The sequence below is a fragment of the Lissotriton vulgaris genome, chromosome 5, assembly GCF_964263255.1.
Source record: "Lissotriton vulgaris chromosome 5, aLisVul1.2, whole genome shotgun sequence".
Classification (NCBI taxonomy): Eukaryota; Metazoa; Chordata; class Amphibia; order Caudata; family Salamandridae; genus Lissotriton; species Lissotriton vulgaris.
In genome coordinates this window covers 766,853,929-766,880,600 of record NC_141693.1, presented here as the reverse complement: position 1 = coordinate 766,880,600, position 26,672 = coordinate 766,853,929, and the positions used below count along the sequence as shown (strand labels likewise).

Sequence of the window (26,672 nt, the reverse complement as noted above, 5' to 3'; positions counted from 1 at the left end):
ATCATATGCATGAGATTGTACCTTAAACCCAGAGGACTGAACAAAACAAGGTTTAAAAGTGGTTTGCATACAGATTACACAGGTTGGGAAAGAGCCTTGACCTTTGAGAAACCCTACACAAAAATGCAGAACCAGGGCTTTGATACCAAATTGAGTGGCTTCATATACTAATATGGATCTAAATCATTCTAAGAAAGTACCATTTACCAGGGGTGTCTCAAGATAGATGGTGAAAGTGGGATGTGTCAGTCCTATCAGAAAGGTTGAACAGAAAAATCCTTCCTGTTTACCATCACGAGGATGAACGTGTCAAGAGAGACTGGGAAACCAACTCAGTTTCATGTCTAGCATTTAACCCAACAGTAAGAGCTTGAAACGTGAAAAAAAAATTCAACAACAAGTTTTTAAGGTATTAACAATGGACAGCCATTGCACAACTTAGTATAAGTGGCCTGTATCTAGTTAAATGCACTGAAATTATGTCTGGCGATTTGAGGAGTGGGGTGATCAATCCTTTCTTGAATGATACAGGCATTGTTGACAGATTCATGGTCAGGCATTCATTGGGGCTGCTGCCTGATGTAAGACATCCAGTTGTGGACCATGCCAGCAACCAGAATTTAAGGATCTAAGAGTGGTGGCAAATTAAAGGTTAGTCACAGAAAATAGCGAATTGAAAACATTAGAGAACATAGGCTCAATATTTGGCACCGTAAATTGAGGCCCATGAAGGAGCTGTATTACTAATAGCCCCACCGCCCACGGCACGTTCCTCAAGTTCGTGATCAACAGCAAACTCAACATAACCTCCCATGTCAACACTTTCACTGTATTTGTCAGAGACTTTCTTGCTAAAAGAACAAGCATTTTCAATGCAATAGGTCTCGCATTACTGAATGTTTGAGCTATTGGTGTTCCATTATTATTAGCAATGCCAATTGCAAATGCTGGTTTAAATATTGCCCTCCATGGAAGAGTTTTTGAGAAGTAAAATGTCAACCCCGTTTTTATTTGACTGGATTTGATGCTTCAAAAGATTCTAGGTGTAAGCAGGTAAACAGAGTTTTACACGTTTTACTCCAAACTATTGGAATGCAATACTCAGGAAAGCGGTGAATGATTTGAATGACTCTTGCCAGTCCATAGCCATGGGGATAAAACAAACTGTAGGAAGCGTCTGCAATAGTTCTACATTCCTTTTTGCAGACTCCTGTAGCCTCAGAGGTATTCCTTGGAAAAATAGCTTCTGTTATTAGTCTTTAAAAGTTCTTCCGTTTCTATTTGTTTATTTAAAATAACACAGCAAAACTCTTGTGAAGTAGCGTCATTCATATTTCCTGTTAGCGTTTATTTAGCTTAAGGAGATTTATTTTGAAGTATGTTCAGTACTGCTTTTAGGGTTGCTAGTAGTCCGTAGAGAAACCTTGGAACCCAGATCATGTTGGCAACCGAGATGCAGCTGACAAACAATATCTCTTTGACCCTTCTGACTGTGCAGACTCCTGCAGTCCGCGGGGAAATGAGTGCACTCTGCCCAGAGTTTTGTTCAGGAACACTGCAGCAGACCCTTCTATGATATATTAGCCCCGGAAATAAAAAAATAGGCCAGTAATTGCTTCATCCTTTCACACTTTGTGATGATTTATTTTGTATGAACTTTCGGCCACATGCATCAAAGTCCGTTTTTGCGATTCCTTATTTGCGATTTATAGGGAATCGCAAATATGGAATCGCAAAAACTGACTTTTACCGAATCGCAAATATTACGCGAATTCCTATTTGCGATTTCGCAATTCCCATTGATTCCTATGGGCCACAAGGCCCATAGGAATCAATGGGAATTGCGAATTCGCAAATTGGAATTCGCAAAAATGTTAATGCATTCCATGGGTGCAGGGTGGGGTCCAAAGGACCCCCCCCTGCACCCCTGAAATGTATTTTAAAATGGATGTTTCACACACACATGTCCTAAGGACATGTGTGTCTGTAACATGACAGTGTTTCAAATGCTAATTTGAGCATTTTAAACCTTTTTCGCAAATTACCACGAGGTTCACCCTTGTGGTAATTTGCCTCCCCTAATTGCGAATTCGCAATTTTAAATACAATCATGCATTGCTTTTAAGGAATCGCAAATTTGCGATTCCTTAGAAGCAATCACATTTTTGGAAATCTCTAAAAATAGCGATTTTTCCAAAAATTATTGATGCATACTAAAAAGGTATTTAGGAATCGCAAACGGCCGATTTTACCGAATCGCACCGTTTGCGATTCCTAAATACCTTGATGCATGTGGCCGTTTGTGTGTAACTTTCAGCTTCGCTGCACTTAGGACCAACATTTTCAGGAAAACAAAGCAAGGACACAACTCTGATTTACCAAAAGATGGGAAAAGAAATTCCAGATGTCATGTTAGAGAAATTAATCCAGCTAAGTTGGATAACTTGTTCAAACATATAGTCTTAAAGCCGTTTTGTATTACTGAATTGTCTCATGTTTCAGAATGCAATAGGCATCCATGACTGGGTAAGGCGAGCCGTGCTACCGTCCAAAGAGGACCGTCCAGTGCTGTTGCTGACTAAAAACGCAGTTATACTTTCTAAATTTGTCCTGGGTGTGAATGAATGAATGAAGAGGTGAAGATTGCAAGGTATGAAGCCCTGCCTTAAAGCATCAGCTCAAAAAAGGTTCAGACCCTTGCTTGCAGTCCTACGCCTCGATGGTCACACCACCGCTGGAAACCTTAAGATTGAGGCATCTTCTGATGCGTCATTGAGAAGGACGTTCAAAAATGTGTTGAGTGCGTTTTATATTTATATTTATACATGTTCACTTCATGGACTAAGTCATGGGTGTGGGCAATCTCACCCACCTGAAAATGTTAACCTGTCTCTGTCTTTTTGGATCATTGTGTGATTTTCTGTGCAGATTGACCTGACGCTCGGAAGCACCTTCACGGATTTCTCGTTTTGTGTTTTTTTTTTTTGTCTGGCGATGGTGTGACGCGTTGCATAGTTGGTTCATTGTTTGATTTATCTGTTGCAAAATTTGGGCCAAGTATGGCAAATAACTCCTAAGAACATGAGCCCAACCCAGACAATGCAGGTATGCATTTAACCACTGCAGCGCCATCTTGGGCGGAAGTCCATTGATTTTTGCCCACATCACTCCATAACCACTTACCTAAATACCACCGGCCGCTGCCTCTCCTCCGTCCTCTTCTCCGCAGTAGGAAGCACACAGCCTCCCAGAGTCCCCTAGCCAATCTCGACACTGCCTTACAGCAGCGTTGTGATTGGTCTGAGCGCCGTGGTTCATTGCTCAGAAAGAGACTGGGAGGCTGTGCATGTTCTCAATCCAGGATGTACAATATAGCCTGCAGACAACATGCAAAGTGCCCTTGATGGTTTGGCCAGACCTAGACGGCCAGCCAAATCGTACTGTGTAGTTAAGGTGTAGCCATACATGCCAACATTTCAGGAGAGCAAAGTGGGAGATTTAAAAAAATAAATCGGGAGAATGGGCCTTTGAATCGGGTTACTGGCATGCATGGGCTTTGGAAGTGGCTGCTGCAGGATCGGACATTTGAAACGTAAATGCACGTTTTTTTCTTACCTTTCGGAAGCATGGAGCATATTAGCAGGCAGAGAGAGGGTGATGCAAGTGTTGAGCACTGGCCTGGCAGGTTGTTGGCAGTGCATGCACCCCCCACCCCCCTGTTGCAGCCCGGGCTGAAACAGCTTCCACCCCCCCCCCCCCCCCCCAAGTACCTCGCAGGTTTTTGAAAGACGATTCCCAAGTTAATCACGCTTTGTTAGTTTTTCACCCCTTCGAGAGCCCCTGCATCGCCACTCTTTGTTGGAAGAATTAGCACTTTACACAATACCAAGTCCTGTCAGCTGAAACCCCAGATGAATCGGGTTTTTGCTTGTACGAATCGGGAGGCGGGAGACTAGCCTTCAAATCGGTAATCTCACGCCTGAATCGGGAGGGTTGGCATGGCTGGGTGTAGCCGCCACTCTTTCCTCTACGGCACAGCCCCGCGCGCCCACACCTGGCTTCAATTGCAAGCTCAATACAAAAAAATTAAATAACAGAACATTGTTTATCATTTTATTTTTTGTATTGAGCTTGCAGTTGAAGCAGGGGGGACGCTCTTCCGCCTGTGTAAATGTTTCCTACAGATAGGGTGACCAACCGTCCGTAAATTTCACAGACAGTCAGTAATTTCGGCCCGTTGTCCGTGAAGGATTCTTTAACGGACGCCATTTGTCCGTAATTTTAACCCTGGGCACCGGTCGCACTACCCTAAAGCCGGCACAGCTTCCACCCTCCTCCCTTCTTGACTCTAATGCAAAGCTCAGATACCCAGCAGCATTGGAGAGGCACAGCAGGATGGCAACCCTCACACCTCCAGCCCTTTATGAGCTGTTAAGAGGTGCTTGAAGGTGACTGAGAGGGAGGGGCGGCAGCTTCAGGAGCAGGGGCATCTATTCAGATGCAAACAGCCCTGAATTCGCCATGTCTCTGTGATTTAGGAGGGCTTCACACATTCCATTTCTGCCCAGGGCCCCAAACATCCTATAACCGGCCCTGATTACACTGCGCAGCACTGGTTCTCTTCACAGAGCTTAAATACTGTCACTAAATTGTAAACAAAACTCGGTTCTTCTAAAATACAGGCTTAATGTAATAAAATTAAGAAATGGCACAATCGCACCCACACTGATTAACAAAGTATGGAGGACAATCAGTTAAATCAGTTCTCTTGGAGCATCTCCTGTAAATACTGTGGGGGGTATCAAAACTAACATTTGGGAAAGAGCATGTCTTCCGTTGTCTTGTCCAGGAGGGGGTGAGGAGCCCTACCCCACCCTGGAAGAGACCAAGATTATACTAGAATACTGCATGCCCACCCCTGTGCCCACCCTGGTGGATCCTGTTCCCCCTCCTGTGATGGCTCCTGCCCCGCCCCAGTGATAGCTCCTTTCCCCCCCACCTGCCCCCCCGCCTGTGATGGCTCCTGTCCCCCTCCTGTGGTGGATCCTGTCTCTGCCCTGGGTGGCTTCTGTCCCAGTCCTGGAATGGCTCATGCAGCGAGTGTGAAGTTCTTGATGGGCCTCTTGTCAAAAAAGCTCAGCTCAAAATTAATATGTAAAGGTGGGCGAGTGAATAAGTGAAGGGATGAGTGGATAGCTGAATGAATTAGTGAAAGAGTGAATGGATGAATGAAAGATTGAATAGGTGATTAATGAGAGGATGGATGGATTGATGAGTGAGTGGAAGGATGGAAGAGAGAAAGGTAATGGCTGGATGTATGGGTGGAAGGGTAGCTGGATGGGTAAAAGGGTGGATGGATGAGTGAAAGGATAGATGAGTGAAAAGGTGGATGATGAGTGAGTGGGTGGATGGATAAGTGAAGTATCCAAGAAGGAGGGAAACTGACAGTTCTCAATTTTGTGGTAAATAAGGATTTATTGAAGAAGCGAGATCCATAGATGAAGAGCCCACGCCAACCGCTGCACTGGAATCACCGGAATGCCTAGGCACAGGATTCCACATTCCAGAGCATGCGGCGAGGCGAGCTCAGCAGACAGCACGAGGATACAACACATCCTCCTCACCAGAAAAGAAAAGGCATTGATCTTAACAGTTAATACATACAAGCAGAGCAATGAATACAGTCACATCACATTGAGAACAAATTGGAAAGAAAAGGATTATTCATTGAGAACAATTTGGGAAGAAAAGGTTATTCACCAACAATGTAATCTTTATGCCACACAGGAGGTTTCCTCAGACGGGAAAAACTTGAATGAGGAGATTGGACGGGAATGGATCGAAAGGAACGAGGGAAAACAGGAGGGTGGCGAGAATTGGAACTAGAGGGAGAGATCCCTGTACGGTTGGGGGCAAAAGAACTGCTAAGAAAGGGTGGGACTTTGACAACTTTAGAGAGACTCCAAACATTCCCGTCTGACAGCTCTACAACCTGCCTGCCCACTCTTACGACTAACAAAGGGTCAGAAAAGCGAGATACACCAGATCTAAGAAAACCAGACTTTCTCACACGCACCCAGTCACCAACCTTACATGGATTACTGGAATTGAAAGACACCGCAGGGGAACGACAAGTAGAACGTTTACCATCTACAAGGTTTCGCATCCAGGGTTGGCTTAAATTACATACACCTTTCCTCCCCCGCATTATCTCAAAGGGAGACAGTTCACCATTAGCCTTAGGAGTATTCCGATAACTCCATAAAAGTTTTTTAACAGCCTCGAGACAATTCTCACCGTTGCACACAGCAAGCTGTAGACCCTCCTTGAGCACCCTAATCCATCTTTCGACCATTCCGTTCCCCTGAGGATAGTAAACAGAAGAGTGCTTGTGTAGGATGCCATGATTGCAACAAAAAGATATATCTCGGAGGAGGTGAACTGTGTGCCGTTATCAGAAAGGATGGAAGAAGGAAAACCTTCTTTTTCAAAAATTGAATTGAGAAAGTCGATAACCACTCTGGAAGATACATGTGGGACAAATTTCACCTCAGGCCAACTAGAGAACTGGTCTATCAAAACAATGGCGTACATGGGACCCTGACCAAAGGACATGGGTCCGGCAATATCTACAGAAACACACTCCCATGGTTTAGATGGTCTTGAGATAGAATCGTGGTGATATTTAACAGGCTTTTGGGATTTATCACTCACACAACATTCAACACAGAATCTTACTTTTTTCTCGATTAATTTATCGACACCAGGCCACCAAAATTCACTTCTTATTCTTTTCTTCATGCTGGACATGCCTGGGTGGCCCTCATGAGCCATGTTTAACACGGTGTTCCTTAAACTATCCGGAACCACCAACAGTAAACCTCTCAAGAGAGTTTCTCCCTGGACGGAGAGCTCTTGAGCTACTTGAAAATAAGGCAAAACACTAGAAGATAAACTGTTCTTGGGAGGCCAACCATTTTTGACATAAGATACAACATCCAAATAATCACGGTCACTATTACCAGCCAAAACCCAATCGTCTTCACGAATGCAACCATTGGACACTTCGCAAATTGACACCACTTTGTCAGGGTCATTATCGGGAGCAACATGATTGTCGTCTTCCACGGGAAGCCTGGAAAGAAAGTCAGCAAGGACATTCTTTGCACCGGGGATGTACTCAACGGAAAAGTGAAAATCTTGCAGCTTGTACTGCCATCTTGCGATTCTAGAGGTGGCTTTACCACACCCTTTGGTCGTAAACAGGTCAACAAGGGGACGATGGTCCGATCGTACAACAAAGTCTGTACCATATACATACCTGCGAAAGTATTCAATTCCCCACCAACAAGCCAATGTTTCTTTTTCAAGAGTAGAGTATTTTGTTTCAGCACCACGTAGTGGTCTTGATGCAAAAGCAATAGTGACAAAGCCGCTGTGTTGCTTTTGCATCAGAACAGCACCAATGCCGACATTGCTTGCATCAGTGACGATGAATGATTTGCAATTAGTGTCAAATGGGGACAAAGCAGGAGCAGAAATTATGCATTGTTTGATGAAATTGAATTGACATTTGCAGTTATCATCCCAAACAAACTCTTGATGATTTTTCATTAAATTACGTAAGTGAGAGGTTTTATCAGAAAAGGAGGGGATAAACTTGGCATAGTATTCGGCTAAACCGAGAAAGGATCTAAGTTGATCCTTGTTGCCCGGTTCAGGTGCGTTTTCAATAGCCCTAACTAAGCTTAATTTGGGAGAGATGCCTTGTTTACTGATGGAATGGCCTAAATAATCTACTGAACTTTTCCCAAATTTGCATTTCTCTTTGGTAAGAGTGAGACCATTGTCTTGTAGGATAGACAAGACTTTAAACAAAATTTCAGAATGTTCACATTCATCCTTGCCGAAAACCAAGATGTCGTCCTGAAAATATAACACGTTGGACACATTCTTAAACATATTGTGCATTACACGTTGAAACACTGAGGACGCGGACACTAACCCAAAAGGCATCCTTTTATATCTGTATGCACCTTCAGTGGTTATAAACGAAGTCAGATGTTTGCTATCATCGTGAAGTGCTATCTGGTGATATGCGTTAGATAAATCCAATGTGGTGAAGATAGATGCATCCTTGAGCTTAGCGAACATTTCACCAATATTGGGTAAAGGATGTCTATCCACCCAAACATTTGAATTTAAATCGCGCATATCCACACATAAACGAATTTTCCCGTTGGGTTTGTGGGCTACGACCACTGGCGAGAGCCATTCGGAGGATTCAATTTCCTCGATTACATCTAAGTCGCATAACCTCTGAAGTTCTTTTTTTACAGATTCACGTAAGGCTAAGGGTATGTTGCGTACTTTATGTACTTTGGGAACAGCGTTATGTTTGAGAATAATTTTGTGCTTGAAATTTTTGAGTAGACCCAAAGTAGGGGAGAAAACCTGTGGAAAAATAGTTTCCCATTTGTTGTCACGGGCTACCTCAACAGAATTGATGAAGTCAGAGTAACCTAAAACCTGATCGGGGTGATTGGGATCAAGTTTCATCATCAATTCTCTCTGTTGTGGCCAACCTAGTAAGCATGATCCATCCTTAGCAACATAAACTTTAGCATGAATTGACTTGCCCTTAAATGACAAAGTGGAAGGAAAGTATCCAAATACATCAATGGGTTTTTTCCCATACCCCCTTAACTTTGTCAGAGGGAAATAACGATATGACATCTGGGAATTCCTTTAGCAATACGTCATCACCAATTAGAGTGTATTTAGCACCAGAGTCTGCCATGACTTTTATAGATTTGGACCCAATTTGAAGCATACAAAAGGGTGAGTCTTTTTTATCTTCCCCAACTTCATAGACGTTGCAGATGTCATCGTACTCATCGTCGTCATCAATGTCTACAGGTTGAACTTCAGAGAATCTGGGGCGTCTCGGGTCAGAATTAGAATACTTCGACCTGTTGCGACTCTTACACATCCTGGAGAAATGACCCCTAGACTTGCAATAGTTGCAAAATTGTCCTATAGCGGGACACCTTTTATCTGTTGCTACATGGCCAGGAAAGCCACATTTGAAACAAACGACATCCTTTCTAAAGCTTTGATGAGAAGTAGAGGCCATCAAAGGTTTGTTGGAAGTAAAAGTGGATGGGTTCTTCTTGACGTTTTGGACCACCGATATACTAGGATTTTCGGAAGAGGATTCTTTCGGTTTTTTATCGGACAACTCTTTGATGCCTAGCTTCATATCTTCAAATCGGTGTGCGATGTCGAGTGCTTTTGAAAGAGATAAGTCTTTTGCGTCAAGTAATTTTTCTTGAAGTTTCACATCAGAGACATTATGCACAAGTTGGTCCCTTAGCATTTGATCTTGGAATTGTTGATAGTTGCACTTTGCAGCCAGGATCCTTAAATCTTTGATAAAAGAATCAATTGGTTCAACGGGAAGTTGTTTTCTGCTAAGAAACTTGTGACGTGCCACCACTTCATTGACTTTTTTTATGAACTGTTTGTCGAGTTGCATAATTGCATTTTCATAGACATCAACTTCTTCTTCAGATGAATTATCTAATGTCATTGGAGGTAAATGTGACAGAATTTGTCTTCCTTCTGCGCCAAGCGAATGTTTTAGTATTGCAAGTTTGCGTTTGTCCGTGTAGTTCTCACCACCAATGGCTTCGAGATAGGCTTCAAACCCTTCACGCCATTGTTTCCACTCCAAAGGTGGTTCTCCGGGACTGGCCAAAAATGGTGGAGGCGCATTAAAACTTTCCATTGAGATGCAGAATAATGAATGGAAAAGTTGATGAATGTAACTTTACCAGACTACAGAAAATGTCTTACTTAGGTATTGTGATGTCATACACAGTGGTAAAAATTATTTAAAGGAATTATTCCATGAAGAAGAATGCAAGAATTTCCTTGAAGAAAGCTTTGTGAAGTCACAAAAACAGATCGAACAGATGCTGCATGTACTTGCTTGTGCTGACGCTGCCTGCCTTGATGAAAAGCTTTGTGATGTCACAATAGCAAATAGAATAGGCGATGCTTGCACTTGCTTGTGCTGACGCTGCCAGGCTGGAATGCAGAGAATGTTGAGCGTTGGCTTGCGCTGATATTTTCAGGCGCGCGGAGGAGCGCACGCGTCAACACGCGCAGATGAAAGTACAGAGAAAAGTATTAAAATGAAAATGATCTCACCGCTTGATGTGAAGAAAGCGGGATTTTCACCAGCGTGGCATCAATTCGATAATGAAGGCTCGGCAGGCACAGAGGAGAGAATTCAGCATTTCATGTTCACAACGGTAATCATGGTCCGGGGATACCGGGGCTGCAGGCTCAGGAATCGCGTAGGTTCGTTCACACCAAGTCGCCAGTGAAGTATCCAAGAAGGAGGGAAACTGACAGTTCTCAATTTTGTGGTAAATAAGGATTTATTGAAGAAGCGAGATCCATAGATGAAGAGCCCACGCCAACCGCTGCACTGGAATCACCGGAATGCCTAGGCACAGGATTCCACATTCCAGAGCATGCGGCGAGGCGAGCTCAGCAGACAGCACGAGGATACAACAATAAGTCAAATGATGGATGGATTGATGAATTGATAAATGCAAGGGTGAATGGATGGATGAATGAGTGAAAGGGTGGATGTAAGGATGGATGAGTGAGTGAAAGGGAGGGTAGATGGACAAAAGGATGAATAGATGAGTGAAGGAGTGAAAGGATAAATGGATGAGAGAAAGGATGGATGAATGATAGGGTCAATGGATAGATTCATGAATGGATTAGTAGATGGATGGGTGGATGGATGGAAGGAAGGATTACTAAGTGAAAGGGTCGATGGAGAGAGAAAGGGAGGATGGATGGATGGATGACTGATGGAGTGGAAGGGTGGAAGGATGAGTGACTGGGTGGATGGATGAGTAAGTGAAAGGATGGCTGGATGGGTGAAAGGATGGATGGCTGGATGGGTGAAAGGGTAAATGGCTGGATGGGTAGAAGAGTTGTGGAAAGTTGACTAAAAACTCCCTTTTCTTCCTGGTGTCCCATCATGCACCCTATCCACCCTAACATCGACCAGGCAAGCCGATTTTTTTACTTTAAGCACGAATCCTGTTATACCCCCCTCTCGCCTGTTTTTCTTCTCGTAGTACTGGCACATGCAAAGAATGATGGCCAGCCATCATGTATCTTACGGGTTTCCGTCCTGTTCGATATTTTCCCTTAAAACAGAACGGAGTCAGCTAGACGGTTACTTCGTCAAATTCTCCCCCTCTCCTTAACTCTATCAAAGAACGATCAGCTCTCGCTCGTCAATGATCTCTCAGCTTGCGGGGCAGCCACGGGTTGAGCCAACAATCAAGAGTAAAACTGATCAAGCACACGAGACAGACGCGAAGAAGAATAGTTAACCACGGCCCATTCTCCTTCTCCCCAGCTGCACACACATACCATTGTGAAACATCACCGCCCTTGTGTGGAAGTAAGGAGCACACAATGCCTCGTTCTCTTTACCTTTCCGACAGAAATGACCCTGTAACAATGCCTCGATTCTCTGTCCCCAGGCACAAGTAACTCTGTAACTTGTCACCACAATCACCCTGATGCCATATGTTTGTCTATGTCTAAATGTTATTCAAGTTGCTCTTTAAACGAAAACAGGCCTGCTATGTCTTCCGTATGATTGCATCATGGATGATTGAATCAAGTCCAGGGAACTCCTTCTTTTGATTGTACTCATAATGTATATAAGTGCTGACATGTTTCAAGTAAAGCAGACTACTCCTGAACCCGCTTGGTGAAGGAGCTCTCCCTTAACTCGAGTTCTGGAATAAAGCCCTTTTAAACTCGAAGACCACCTTCTCATTTTACGTACTACCTTTCTTTGATAACTATAGAAATTCCAGCAGTGTAAATAATAAGTTTTTATTTACCACAGAGTGGATGGATGAGTACAGATGGATTGGGTGAAAGGGTGGATGGATGGATGGATAATGGATGGATGAGTGAAAGGATAGATGAGTGAAATGATAGATGGAAGGATTCATGATGGATAGGTTTGCAAATTGTTGATTGTTTAGATATGGCTGGGCTTACTTCTATAATATTGCGCAACCTCTGATGTGTCTGTAAGTATCCAATTGTCCTGAAGTTTTGTCCTGAATTTTGACCTCCTGTCCTGAATTTGTGTCCTGAATTTCGAGCCTTTGTCCTGAATTTTTACACTCACCGTCCTGAATTTGTACTAATGCCAGTTGGTCACCCTACCTACAGATGAGGGTGGTGGGTTTAAGATTGAAGTTGAAAGTCGTTGACTCTCCTGGTAAACTTTCACAATGAACAAAGTCAGCTCGCTCAGAAGGCAGAGTCATCGAAACTCTGTTTACATTTTTTTTCAGTGATATGAAATGTGAGCCTCTCAGCTGGCATAGGGGTATCTGTCCCTCCCTTTATAGGGACCTTGTCATAAGGTGATCATGTTTGATATATTTTGGGCAGCTTTGCCATAGTGATAGCATCCTAGTAGTGGTCATCCACAACTTCTGATTAGCTTTCCTGTCATCTGAGGGCATCTCCAACATTGGATCACTAATACTGGTGTATAGTGAACATTCACAGCATGTGGTGGTCAGGCATGGAAATGTGAGACCCAAGCTATCCATGTGAGCTACAGGTCCTGTCAGTACTTAAAGGAAATGGCAGTAAGAGAAAATGGGCAGTTAACCACAACTAGGTGCCGTACCTTCACTGTTATCTCAATATTCACTTTATTATTGCTTCATGAATATGTGCCAAGAAGCACCAGCCAACACGTTTCTTGAGGGCGCAAAAATAATAATTGATCACAAGCCTTTAGAAATTTGTGGATATAACTCTTATTAATTTACAGATTGTTAAAGTTGTGCACCACTATTTCTGTATTTATCCAGTTTTCCTAATCTAGGTAGGCACTTTTTGGACAGAGTGCGCACATTTCCAAATAGACCCTTTTGCTTTTAGAAATTGTTTTGGGGAGATAACAGTGAGGGTGCGGCATCTAGTTGTGGTCAACTGCCCGCTTTTGCAATCTTTGCTGATTTACCATATTGAAGGCTGGCAGGCCCAGACTGGCCGTTGCAGGCACCGGGCAATCCCATGGTGCACCGTAAGGGTGGGGGCCTGTGTTGGGCCCTGGGGGCAGTTTTTGTTACAGGGCCGTTTTTGCAGCATAGCTGCAAAAGCGGCCCTGTAACAAAATCGGCCGAAAACCGGCCCCGCCAAAGAGCTTGGTCGCACCCCCAGGGCCGGTTTTGGTTCTCAGCCCGGCTCTGAAGGCTGCTGTGAGATCTAAAAGGATCAAGGCAGTAGGAATGACAGCATCAACATCAGCAGCCCGCCCCAGAATAAAACTCTGTTCGGCTGAACCGTGTTACAAATGTTTTTTATTTAACATTGGTATTTTTGGATTGAGTCCACACAGAAATACCTGATATTCATAAATTTCATCTGAATGAGTTCCATGTGAATGCATGTATCAAAGATCACTTGATACCCCTGTTCGCATGGACATAAGGGTTCCTGTTGTTTTGTTTAATACAGAGGAGAATTTAAGCTCTATTGCTCCACTCACCATTGACTTCAAAGTCGCTGACGAGGTTAGCAAAGGTGGCTCGTGGACTGGGCGGTTAGTAGGCGAAAGTTCTTTTCAGAGTGAATTTTTCAGAGATTTGCAGCATGAAGTGCAGGTGTTCCTGCACTGATGGGTGATGGGAAATGAAGGCCTCTTGCTTGGCTTCTTATTTAAGACTGTTTAGGAGGGGAAACCAATCATTGTCACTTCCTTTTCATGTTGCTGTCACTAGTACAGTTTATGCCATCCCTTCTCCTTATAGTCTGATGAGATAGGTGGCACTGAGGATGCTCCCTCTAATACAGGTTTCATTATTGGTATCCTGGAGACAGAAGCTCACTCCAATCTGGCTAAACGACGTTGCTTATTTCTGGAATCTTTTTTATACTTACAGAGAAGGCGTTCTTAGCACGTTATACATGTCTTTGGTTTCTTTTAACGACTTGTAATTTGCGTTTAATCCTTTTTTTTTCCTGAGGAGGATAGCACTTTATGCTAACACCTGTATAAGGTCACACAGTAAATTCGTGAAAGAGCCTTCATTGGTGCTGCGTGGGTTGTCTCTGCTTCTGTTTCAATACCGCTCTTGTTTAATGCTGCACAGTGGCTCTAGGTCAATACGAGCAAACTGTCAATCCAGGGGTGAAGCAGGGGCTACCCATGGGATTGTGTTGTACTTAAGGTAAAACTAATGTGCATTATTCGTTTTTCACAGGATATACAATCTATCCTGTGTGACGGATGAATCCCTCGACTGCTGCACGCTGGACCACATCCCCTTGGTCAGGTAAGAAAACACTCACTAAGAGCACATACCTGTCAAAGAATTACTGTGTGTATGCCTTCTTATATCTTTTATGTCATATTTATGTTCATAGCTACAGCCAGGGCTTTAAGTGGGCCGGGTCTTGCCGATGCAGTCCTAAAAAGCAGGTGCTGAAACGGGTCTCTATCGGGCTCTCCATTTTTGCCCTCACCCTCGGGGTGAAAAAAATATCTCGTCTATGGTAGTACAGCCCTTCACTGCCTTTGGGGTAACTTCAAAGAGACTAAGTTTACTTATTTTAGTCTCATCATTTCAGAACGGTGGAATATTCAATATTAAAATTAATGTTGCTTATGTATCCTTATGCAACTGAACCAACAGCCATTGACAAAGCCAATAGCCCTAGCTTGTTGTAGGTAATCTTACTTTTTGAATTATATGTCTGGATTCAAACACAGAAGCAGCAAAATGCCAGTCAGGCGGCACACTGCTAAGCACAGATTTTTTGCTTATGCGTTTTGAGCCACGCCCTCAACTGCATCGGCCACGCCCCTTTGAGAGACCCCCGAGGTGTAAATCATACTTAAAGCCCTGGCTACATCTATGCGTTCCTGCATGAAATTCCGTGAATCAGCGCACTAAAAATGCTCACTACTAATATCATCTTTTGGTCCAAGTCGAGCTTTCCTAATAGACCTGTGCAGTCCCGACCCCACAATTCAATAACTCTTACAAAAGACCAAAACACGGGAAATTTGTACAGAGGAAAAGCAGAATCTAAATCTGAAGCAGAGCTGGGAAATGTTCTGGTCGGTGTCTTGAACATTGGGTGCAATGTCTGTAGTTAAATAAAAATAAATAAACAATAAAGGCAGCGCGTGCCGTGGTCTCTTTTGCCTTTCTGTGCCAGAGGGAGCCGACAACGGGTTTCATGTGTTTTGACAATCAGCGAGATGACTTCCGGGTTTCTTGGCTCATCTTCCGCTCTGGTCTGTCGCCTTCAGCGATTGGGCGCCGTTCCTCGAGCGCCGCACCTGGCTGCATGAACGCTGCTTTCTGCAAGCGAACGGCAGCCTCTCCATTCCAGGCACCTTGTGCAAACATCTGGAACCGTTCTCTCGTGGTATGCAGACTTTTTACGCCGGAGGCCTGTTTTTATACCTGTGCAGACCTGCCTGATCATTGCCAGCTGTTCAGCCTTAGTGGAGATTTCTTCTGCCCCACCCCCACCCCCAAGTCATGGCAAATGTGGTTTTCCTGACTTGACAGTGTTTTTCCTGTTATTTTATATCTGTAATTGTATAGCTGTAGAATGAATGCAGGTTTACTTTATCGATATCTTTAAATAGTTGTATGTATTTAAAAGTAAAACCAAACCATGGAAGTTACTCAATATGAAATAACAGTAAATCCATCATAACAGCACTAGGTACCCAAATTGTATTCAAAATATGCAGTTCAGTACTGATATACGAACTAAGAAAAAATGTCGTAACATATCCCCCCAACTCGTGCGGGGGTTTAGGGGCGGAGCTGCAAGGGCCCCCCTCAGCGCAGTACCCTGATCTGAGAGCTCCTGATTGAGTCGAAAGGTTTCTACTCCATGTACCTTGCAGCGGGTCCCTCTCAAGTTTCGTTACGCCAGTGGGGATGCCCACGGAAATATGAAGAGATATTGAGGAAATGGACTGACATGACGTAGGCCCATGACACTCGGATCATTCGGGGTGAAATGAGTAATGTTCCTCTAATTCTGAAATGTGCTGAGACATAGCACTATAATGTACAAATGTCAGGCTACGTTCCTAATGTGATTGTTTTGCCACTGTACTGCCTGCTTGCTTTGGGGAAAAAATACACGTTTTTTTAAAAAATATACAGTTACTCGAATATTTAGGATCTCAGACGTCTTTCATAGGAAAGAAAAAACAATAATATCCTACATGTGAGGATTTCACTTGCAGTTTTCTCTTCCGAAAAATGAGCACGTGCACTTTCCTGTTCATAATCCCTCTGTGACGTTAAACTATTGCTCACAAGCCAGGCACCGCAATGCTCTTCAAAGGAAAAAGACTAAGGAGAGATGATGTAAGAACCCTTTCGCCTGCCAAAATCATTTGACATATACTACTCTGTTTCCGATTACTAATGGATTGCAGTCACTACTAAACCCACGTTCCAAAACAATATGGAGAAGGCTATTTGTGGAAAACTCAAACAAAACTTGAACACATTAATATCAGCCTCCTTAATGCTTTCACAGAAGACCTTTTGCCCAGGAAATAGTCTTTGTCATCAAGTTTATGGTTGAGTTTTTAATTGAGCCTTTAAAGATGTATGTCTTGAGGCACTGGGGAAAGGTCTGTGTCCAGAGAGGACAGATCCTAACAATGAACTCTGATCCTTGGGGGAAATAGGGTGCAAGCTAGAACGGTGCAGTACCCCTTCATTACCATGCAGGAACAAGGGACCTTCCAGCTGTGGCCGCTCAATTTGAACGGAGGAGCACCTCCCCCTCCACCACAGGCACATAAAATGATAATAAAACAGGTTTTGAAGCCGTTTTAATATAGTTTTATTTTAATCCCATGACCAGCCCCCAGGACTCTGAGTCTTGGGGGGCGGGTGCAGGGGATGTCACTGCCTTCACTGCGCATGAGGGCTTGGCCTGCCGTCCCAGGCCGGCCAAACACCACATGCGCAGTGAAGCTCTCTCCAGCCTCAGCTGTGTTGCTGGGGCTGGAGAAAGCAGGCACAGGCTCCCAGTCTGTTTGGGAGCGCAAGTTGCTGGCACGCAGGCCAACCACAACGCTGCTTTCATGCAGGGTTAGATTTGGCCGTAGTGCATTCTGGGAGCTTGTGCCAAAAAGCAGGAAGAGTGTGATGCGGTGGGGGACTGCGGCAGTGGCGTTAAAGTAAGTTTATTTATTTATTTTGTCCCCAAACCCTCCCCACCTCCCTACTCCAGTCCAACCCCCCTAAAAACGGTAGCAGGGGACAGGCCGCTACTGGGATCTCCCAATCCCCGAGTGTGGCTAGGGGAGTGTTGAGATGGAAAGGGTCCCCTTCTTGGGGTTGGTCCTTCCATTTTACGAGTCCTGGTCAGAAAAGGTGTAACTCCTCTCTAATTAACAGACAAAGCGCCATTACATTACATGATATCGCAAGTTGCACAATCAATCCGTGTGATAAAACAAGGAAGCAATGTTAGAAGTGACTAATTTGGAATTTAAATTATTAAAATCGACAAAGTATATTAAACCAAAACAAAGAAAGGCCTTTGTCCTACATAAACAGAAATAATACGCATTAAGTGGATACCCCTTACATTATTAACACGGCATGAAAAACGTCCCCCTGTCTCCTTAAAATTGATAATTTTTTACTGAAAGCATATCCAGATTGATTAACATTTACATATACGGTGCCAGGATAAACATCTCTCAGACACAAGACTAAAAAAGGCTTGTTTGGTAGGGAGGGCCAAGATGTACAAATGGATGAGCGAGCAAGCATGTACATAGCTTGCATCGCCATAAATGGTGATTCTGTGCATCTTTGCAGGTAAATTGGCTACAAACCTACTGAGCCAAACTACACACACTTGCACACACTGGGGCTGGAGCAATATTTAGAGCCGGGGTGCTGCCACGAATGTTACGTAACTGAAGTCACAGGGTTTCTGAAAAATCGAAGCATTAATCGAAGAACAAGTGTACCAAATGAGCCACGCCCATTCAGTAAGAGACTGGTATGGGTGTAGTATGTAGCTGATGGTGCATTTTGGAGGACACTGTCGCAAATAAATATCAAAAGCATGATGTGGTAGCGCACTGTCATTTACAGACAGCACATTCTCTGTTGTAGTGGCCATAAACTTTGCACAGACTTGCAGCTTTACTGATAAAACGATATAGCACACAAATGATAACATGCGGAAAATGTGTTTCAGCGCATATGTCATTTACCCATCACCAAGTAATGTCTTGATGCTTTTTAAATATTTGTTTTCATGTCTATTCAGAATTGCAAAAAAAGCTTCCTTTTTGCTTTCTTAATTGATTATATATATATATATATATATATCTGTGCAGTACATTGCTAGATATTTAAAATGTGTTTCAATTAGAAAAGTACACCCCTGAGCCTTCCTATCACACCAGCAAGATACTCAGTTCACTTTTGTTTTTGTTCTCATATCACCACCCAGACTATGTAGTTTGAGGCTGTACCACCTCAATTCCCATGGCTAGTGTCACCATTTACTGAATGTTTCTTTACCCTCCACAGTAAACACAGAGGCAGGATCAACCTTTGTCATATGGATACTTCGTTACATATATTGCGTTAAGTTAGCATGAGTGTATTACATGTTTAAACAGCCGTTTTTCCTTTGGCTTCAGTTTTGCACACGACACCTACTTGTTGTTGTCGCTTTCACCCTAGAAGCGGTGAGGTGGTTTATTTGGAATAATATGTTATTTCTATGCTATCAGCTTTGCCTGGTACACTTGGTACAACTGTCTGCACACTGAGAGCTGAACAGTCTAAGATTAACCTAACACAAGGTTGCTGGAAGGCCTGATCCTCGCACCACATTAGACATAACACAAATAATGTTGATGCCAACATTTTGGGCTCTACGCGGGTTTAAGATAGAGTTACACGGAATGAACGAAGACACTTGGTGCTGCGCATGAAGAGAGCTGGTAGCTGTTGATGTGATCTACTCCTACTGGCATTTAGAGGTATGGGGCCGCCCTGCTAAAGCCTGAATGAGACCTTCATATATATAAAATAATATGATAAATAGGGTGCGCGAAATATAGGTGATATAGATTTCTATAGATTTTGCATTATAACATGCCATCACCATTTGCTTACTATGGATTAGTGACTATGCTGCTGACTCTGATTTTTAGAATCTGCATTTTGGTATTATACAAGATACTGCGTTTGAGAACTTTGCATTGAATAATAAATATTTCAAACTTGCACTTGTGTTCTTTGACTCTCAGTTTTGGTTTGAAATGATTATATAACGAAAGAGTGTTCATGTGTTCCACGATTCCTGAGGTATTCTAAAGTTCATGTTCTGGTTTGTCTAAGACATGGATCATTCCATAATGAGCCATGAGACACTGTAGCTAGCTAGGTAAGGGGATTTCTGATACTGAGATGAGTTTTGGATCATTCTAACTCACTGAGGTTCTAGATCTCTATGCACAGTTCTGTGAGAGAACGGAAACCCTGCTACATGGCGCCCGTACGTTGTTGGCCTTAAATCATGACACTCGAGTAGTATATCATTCAAACCTTGACACCTTCATTCCCGTTTCCGGTAAACGGTGGTGTCGGAAAAACCTACCTATTTTTTAATAGGTCTTTTCAAGCTTGAATTCTTTTAAAAACGGTTTCTTTGAATTGCTACCCAGTTGTGCTACATAGTGTTCTTTGTCTTTTTTCTCTTCCTGTGCTACCATGGCCGTGGACATACCGCAGCATAGCCGCGTCGCGGTTCGCGACCACTTGCGGGCATATACTGTCCCTGCGGAAGGCTTGGCTGTGGTTCTAGTGGTGAGTGCGGAACATGCGTACCCGTACGAATTGTTTTATTCCTGGGTGACATTTCCGGCAGTGGACGCTAATTCGGGTGTCTTCCATTCATACACTGCCTCGGCTGTACCGGCGGCTTATGCTCCGTACAGGGCACTGGAAGTACCTCTCGACGCTTGGCAGCACGGAGTTTGGTTTGGTGGCGCCCTACCCCATTCTTTAACGGCTCCGAGGTTAGGTCCTTTGTCCATTCCGGGCACAAATTGGCCCGCTTTGGGTGGATTTACTCCTCATCCTAATCGCGCCACTTGTAATGTGGGTGACCTGCGGCGTCTTCATGATGTCGCGGTTGGAGTGATTAGAGCGCTTGTTCATTACATTGGTCGTAATATTCATGGCGCAGCCCCCGCAGGTGCGCAGCTTCGGGCAGAACAGGCTGGTTTGAAAATCAGTCCTGTCTTGGTGAATTCCGTTATGGGCAGAAAGCCAGAAAATAAGGATGATTTTCCTTACTGGCTTGCCGAGAAATTCGACCAGCTGGAAGCTGTGTTTCCTAATACGACTCCGGGTGAAAAACACCGGATTCTTACGCTTAGTTTACCGAAAGATTTGGCCCCGGAACTTGCTGACTGTGAAACATGGGGTAAGACTTTTGCGGCGGTTTACTCGAGGTGCTTTGGCACCCCGTCAGTGTCGAACCTTTCTGCGGTCCTAAAACGTGTTCAGGATGATCACGGACCGGAGTCGGCGGTTGAATTGGGTATGCGCCTGAGCGGCTCGTTTGAGACAGTTTGCGGTCTTGTCCTTGCAAATGTCAAGGGAGATGCAGTGAACTTTCAGGTGGCCAATGCTCTGGCGTGAATTCCCGATGCCGAGAAACCAGGTCAGCTGGCAAGAATTATTGTGGCGGCTTATAAAACGGTTGGCCGCAATTCTAAGGGTGTAAAGGCTTTTTCTGAAAAAGAGAAGAAGCAGCCCCAGGGACAGTCTTCGGAAACGGGTGGACAGCCCAAGTCCAAAAAACAAAATTGGCCTAAAAAGCAGAATCAGGGTAAGCAACAACAACAGCAGACACAGGTTTCTAGTCCTACGCCTTCGCAGCCTGCGCAGTCAGATCGAGTTTATGATTTGCGCGATCGCGCGACGATTAAATCGCCTGAGAGATTTCAGGCTTCTGACCAACGCTCTCCTCGTTCCTTTCAGGACTCATCGGCTCCGTCAACCGGTGGTGGAGGGGGCGGCAGGGGCAGGGGTGGCCAGCAAGGACGTGGCCAGCCCCGCACGCGAAGTGAAGGGGATCAGCGGGACGACTCTACGCCAAAGAGACCGCAGTTTGCCAAGAAGAAAGTCGCAGCCTTAACGGCGCATCGATATGCCCCAGATAGTGAGAACGCGGCTTCGGAATCTGACGTGGGCTCTGACCTTGCTGGACAGCGCGGCGGAGATTACCATAGTGAGAGAGGCCCTCCGTCCACTGTTGAAGGTGACAGCGACTGAAACTTTTATTGTGATTGAAACGGCTGATACACATTTTGCTCCCCCTGAAAGACTTTTTGAAATTGTCCTGTTAATTGAAGGTGACATGCAGCGAACTGTAAAAGGGGTATTTTGGGAAAATCTTTCGGATACGTATTACATTTTGCTTTCGGAGGCTGACTGGCCCCCACCTTTTGTTCTCGCAGCTCCGCGAGGGGAGGAGGTGATCCTCCCCAGTTTCGCGCACACTGTATCGAGAGTGGAAGCGCTGCATTTTGCAGAAGAGTGGGCTCTGGCGCTTGCGCCGGCTGTGTACCGAAATCAGTGTGGCTGGGATAAATTGTCCCCTAGCCATGAGATTCCTTTACGGTCACAGCCGCAGCCACAACCCCAGTATCCCATACGGCGTGAAGCTAAAGCTTCGGTCGCGGCTATCCTTGAACAATTGGAATATCAAGGTGTAATTGAAACGTGTGCGTCACCAATGAATAATCCCCTTTTTACTGTTAACAAGCCGGACGGCTCATATCGTCTGGTTTTGGATTACCGGCATTTGAACTCGCATTGCCGTAACTGTGCAGTACAGAATACTCACGGCTCTGCCCTAGTGAATAGTCTTGAGCGTAAACGGTTCAAAACCACGCTTGACATTTCCAATGGTTTTTATGCACATAGATTAGATGGTCTAAGTTCCCAATGGACCAGTTTTACGTGCGGCGGCGTACAAAAAATGTTTAAACGACTCCCAATGGGATATAAGAATAGTCCTGGAGTGTTTTCCGCCCGCATAGTCTCTCTTTTGGAGAGCTTCGATCCAGTTGCTTGTTCGTATGTGGATGACATTTATCTCACAGACGACGAACTTTGGGTGCATCTGTGTCGAGTAAACAGCATAATTTGTAACTTTGCAGACATGGGTTATAAGTTTAACTTTGCAAAATCACACATTGCGGAGTACACAGTGTTGTTTCTGGGTTATGAACTTAACCACGAGGGAAAGGGGTTGGCTCCTCACTTCCTGGAGAAATGCGCGCAGTTGCGCTCTCCGACAACGCTGAAAAAATTACAGTCTTTACTGGGTTTTTTAAATTTCGGAAGGACATACATTCCGGAATATGCCCAGCGTATCAAGCCTTTATATGCCTTGGTACAACCATCTTTTTCCAAATCATGCTGGCTGCCTGAGCATTCAGCCATTCTGCAGTCGTTGCAGGCTGATTTGCTCGCTTCTGACTACTTACAGACTCGTGATAACCAGACCAACCTGGTGATAAGAATTATCCCTGGGACGGTGGGTTTCACGTACCTGACTTTTAATGAAGGGGATACTGTACCTATTGCTTACAAGTCACACTTGTACACTTCGGCTGAACTGCGTTTTTCCACTGTGGAGAAAGTTTTAACGGCTGTGCAGATGGCAATTCTTAAGGAACGTGCCCTGTCGCAGGGAAAGCGCATGTTGGTTGTTACCCCGTGTCCTGCCTTGGAGGCGGTCACGAAAGCCAGTGTACCGAATTCTAAAGCTTTGCACCCTCGGTGGATTCAGTGGGCTACATCCTTGACATCCCAGGATGTCACGTTTATTTTTGACGCCGCTTTACGGTCGCAGGAGTATTTACAGTATGAATTTGTTCATCCTGCTCCTTTAGCAATGCGGCCATTGGAGGATTTCCATTGTATCATTTACACTGATGGTTCGGCGCAGGTTGCGCATGGCTCTAAACATGCCTACGTTTCCGCTTGCGCCATTGTAGTCGGTGCCATGGTGAACGATGAGTTCAAGTCCAGTGTTGTGCACACGCAAACACTAGGGGACTGCACCGCACAATTAGCAGAGCTTCGTGCTCTTATGCTCGCGTTGGAGTACGCTGATCCTTGTGTGACGACTTTAATCGTAAGTGATTCTTACTACTGTGTCCAGTCTTACAATGAGAACTTGTTCTTTTGGATTCAGAATGATTTTCGTGATTCCAAAGGAAGCACAATAAAACATAAAATGATCTGGGTCCGAGTGGCGGAACTTAAAGAGAAACTGCCGCTCGTGTTTGTGATTCATACTCTCGGCCACCAGCGCGTGGGGGTCCACACTGTTGGTAATTCGCTTGCTGATGAGGCAGCGAAGTCTGCGGTATCGAAATACTTGGTTGCAGCAGTCACGAGGTCCAAAAGCAAAATAGATGATGACATCTTGGCGGCTGTTGCTGCCTCGGAGAAGGGAGGTAAATATCCTGCGGGGTTCCCTTCGAAGTACACATACCACTTAAGTCCCGATAAGGTTCCTTATGTGAAAATTCCTGAAGTTGGAGAGCGTCTAGTTCCCAACTCGGATCGCAGAGCTTCTCTGATTACAGCGGCTCATGAAGGTGTGGCGTCTGCGCATGCGGGCGTCTCAGCCACTGTAACTCAGCTACAACAAAGGTTCTGGTGGCGGGGACTGTACAAACAGACGCGCGAATATGTCCTTATGTGTGACATTTGTCAGCAGATCAAGCCTTCTACTGCTGCGCGTCCGCCTCAGACACAGTTGTACATCTCTAATAAACCGCTTGGTTGCGTTTATTTGGATCACTGCGGTCCTTTTTCTTCTGATACTGCGTATAAATACATCTTAGTAGCAGTTGACTCATGCACACGCTTTGTGTGGGTATGGCCGCATCGAAGCGCTGATTCGCGAACTGTCATTAAGGATTTGCGTGTCTTTGTGGGAATCTTTGCTTGTGGTGCTTTCCATTCGGACCAGGGTCCGGCTTTCGCCTCTAAGGCGTATAAGGATGCTATGGTTCCATTGGGAGTACAGGTGAAGTTTTCAAGTCCCTACAGGCCTGAGGGCAATTCTGTAGTAGAAAGAATGAACCGCGACTTAAAGCAATCTTTGACAGCCCGTGTTATAGGCACTGGTAGAAACTGGCTGACCCACCTCTATGGCGTGCAGCGTGCGCTTAATAATCTCCCTAGAAGGTCTCTGGGTGGGCGGACCCCGTACGAAATGCTCTTTGGTATCAAGATGTACGTCCCTGACCTCGATGGTGCAGACTGCCAGGCCCAGGCCGCGGCCTTTGACGTAGATGAACATTGCAATGTTTTACAGGATCTACAAAAGACCAGAGACAGTCTTGCAAAGGAACACTTGCCCTCCACGTCGGATGATGCGTTGCAGATCCCGGTAGTTGGCTGGCTACCCCAAGTTGGAGAACTGGTTCGAGAGAAGATCGATAACAAGAAGGAGTTTGGTCCCTCATATCGAGCACCGGTTCGAGTTCTTGGAGTGAAGGGCACAAGAACAGTCATTTTACCACCACTTCCAGGTCGTAAAGAAAACAGATTTATTTCTATTGACAATGTCAAGACACACAGGGTGGCCGATTCTTCATAGCATGACACCGGCTGTATCCTGTCCTTCCATGGTGAGGCACTCTGTGCTGGCTATTACATCTGGTGCAGATCAGGAGGTGTCCCTCGAGATGCCTGCTATGTCCAGTCCTTTATTAAATACTATTCCTGTTACTAACATTGATGAGCTGACCTATGCAGATCCTGCTGATTTATCTATGTCCGATTTACAAGCTCGTTTGGCTAACCAGTCCAGATTCTCTTTTGACTCTGTTTCGGAACTTTCAAAGAAACCATCGACTATTGCAAAATATGCCACGTTGTTTAAAAAACATTTTCTGATTCCACCTTGGACATACATTTGGCTGATACTATTTTCATTTTATCTTTTTATGTCAATTGGTTTTGTGTTTTATTTTTTTCGCCTGATCGATGGCCATTATGTGAAAGAAAGAACAGGAATTCGGTACCTTAATGGAACATTGGCCCCTCTTTCCTCCTCACATTCAGCACACAGACTGAAAAGAGACTTAAATACAGTAGAGATTACTGCTTGGCCTGTCCTTGATGGGATTGTGTGGGATGCAGTTAGGTTTCAGATACATGGCCCCACAGAAGTTATTAATGTTCCTAATGTGCTTAGAGTAAACATGGGAGATGTGATTAAGCAAAATATTCGTTCTGATGATTGGGATCTTCAGGCCGTAGAAGCATTGTTCTCTGATTTGAAATATTATGCGGCCTTTGATGCTGAGGATTTGTTCTTGGATTCTGTTAATTATGGTGATTTGTTTTGCTATCAACATTATGGAAATCATTTCTTACACAAAACGAGTTCCGGGAGGGTTCCGGTGAACTACACACAGTGGGAACATTGTCCTGCGCCTTTGCAAGGGAGCTCGAGTACATTTCTGGGAAAATACTTATATTTTACCGATTTTAATCAATCAAATCCTGAGTCGTTTTATTTTAAAGTGAAACAGAAATTCATGTCCAAAGTCAGACTTACCGATACAAAATTGCTGTATTCAAAGTCCTTTCTTGACAGGTTAGCTGTAGATGGCTGTGAGTTATGGAAGGAAGCTATTGACCTTAAATCGGTTTGGGGTACCAAAGATTGGCAGGTACAAGGCACTGAGGCTTTGCATCGTGCATGTCTCATCCCGAATCACATGTTGTTTTTAAATTCTACTATTTCCCAGACAACATGTTTTGGATTGGCTACATCTAAAAAATGAAATGCACCAACCATCCCTGATTTGGAAGAATATTCAGGTTGGAATAATTTCACTACATTGTCCATAAGTGAGATGCGAGACCTTTTGCACAATTCCTCCTTTAATATTTCCAGTTTTGATCCAGAGGGGTGGCTTTTGTGGCAAAGAAGCTCTGATTCTTGCCAACGTCGTTTTTTGGGTTTGTCTGAAGGTTTTAAACACATCAGGCCGGATCCCCGTTTTGAAACAGATCACACGGTTACTAATTCAGTAGGCAAATTGTGTCAGAACTGGTTACAACATTCCACTTTGGCTGCAGTTAAACTGCATCTGTCACGTTTGAATGAGAATATAGAACTGAATGATTTTATAAAAGGCCCGGCTGGGGGTAGATCTAAATGCTTTCTTTATGCTGTATACAATGAAATTTGGAAATTTTCACAAGTTGAGGCAGCTAAACGCCTGAGGGCTATTGATCAAGCAAATTTGGAAAAAGTGCTTGCAGTGGTCGATAACAGTATTAACATGCTTTCTTCCAGGATTTACACATTGGATAATATTGTTTCTTCTGTTGTTGATATTGTACATGATGAAGTGTCCACGTTATACCATGGTCAAAATCAATTGCGTTCTGTAATGCAGTTTGCCTGGACCCTACAGACACTTAAGGCTGGTCGAGTTCCCTGGACCTCATTGAACGTTT

The 26,672-nt window shown here is 44.3% G+C and overlaps 1 protein-coding gene across 1 annotated transcript in view; it reads left to right on the top strand.

Moving 5' to 3' along the window:
- Positions 1 to 26,672, top strand: part of LOC147711528 (transmembrane protein 150A-like) — a 693,781-nt gene that overhangs the window by 320,107 nt on the left and 347,002 nt on the right. The window contains exon 3 of the mRNA XM_086922226.1: positions 14,340 to 14,411. Coding sequence (XP_086778352.1) covers positions 14,340 to 14,411 — 72 coding nt within the window. The remainder of the gene's footprint in view (positions 1 to 14,339; positions 14,412 to 26,672) is intronic.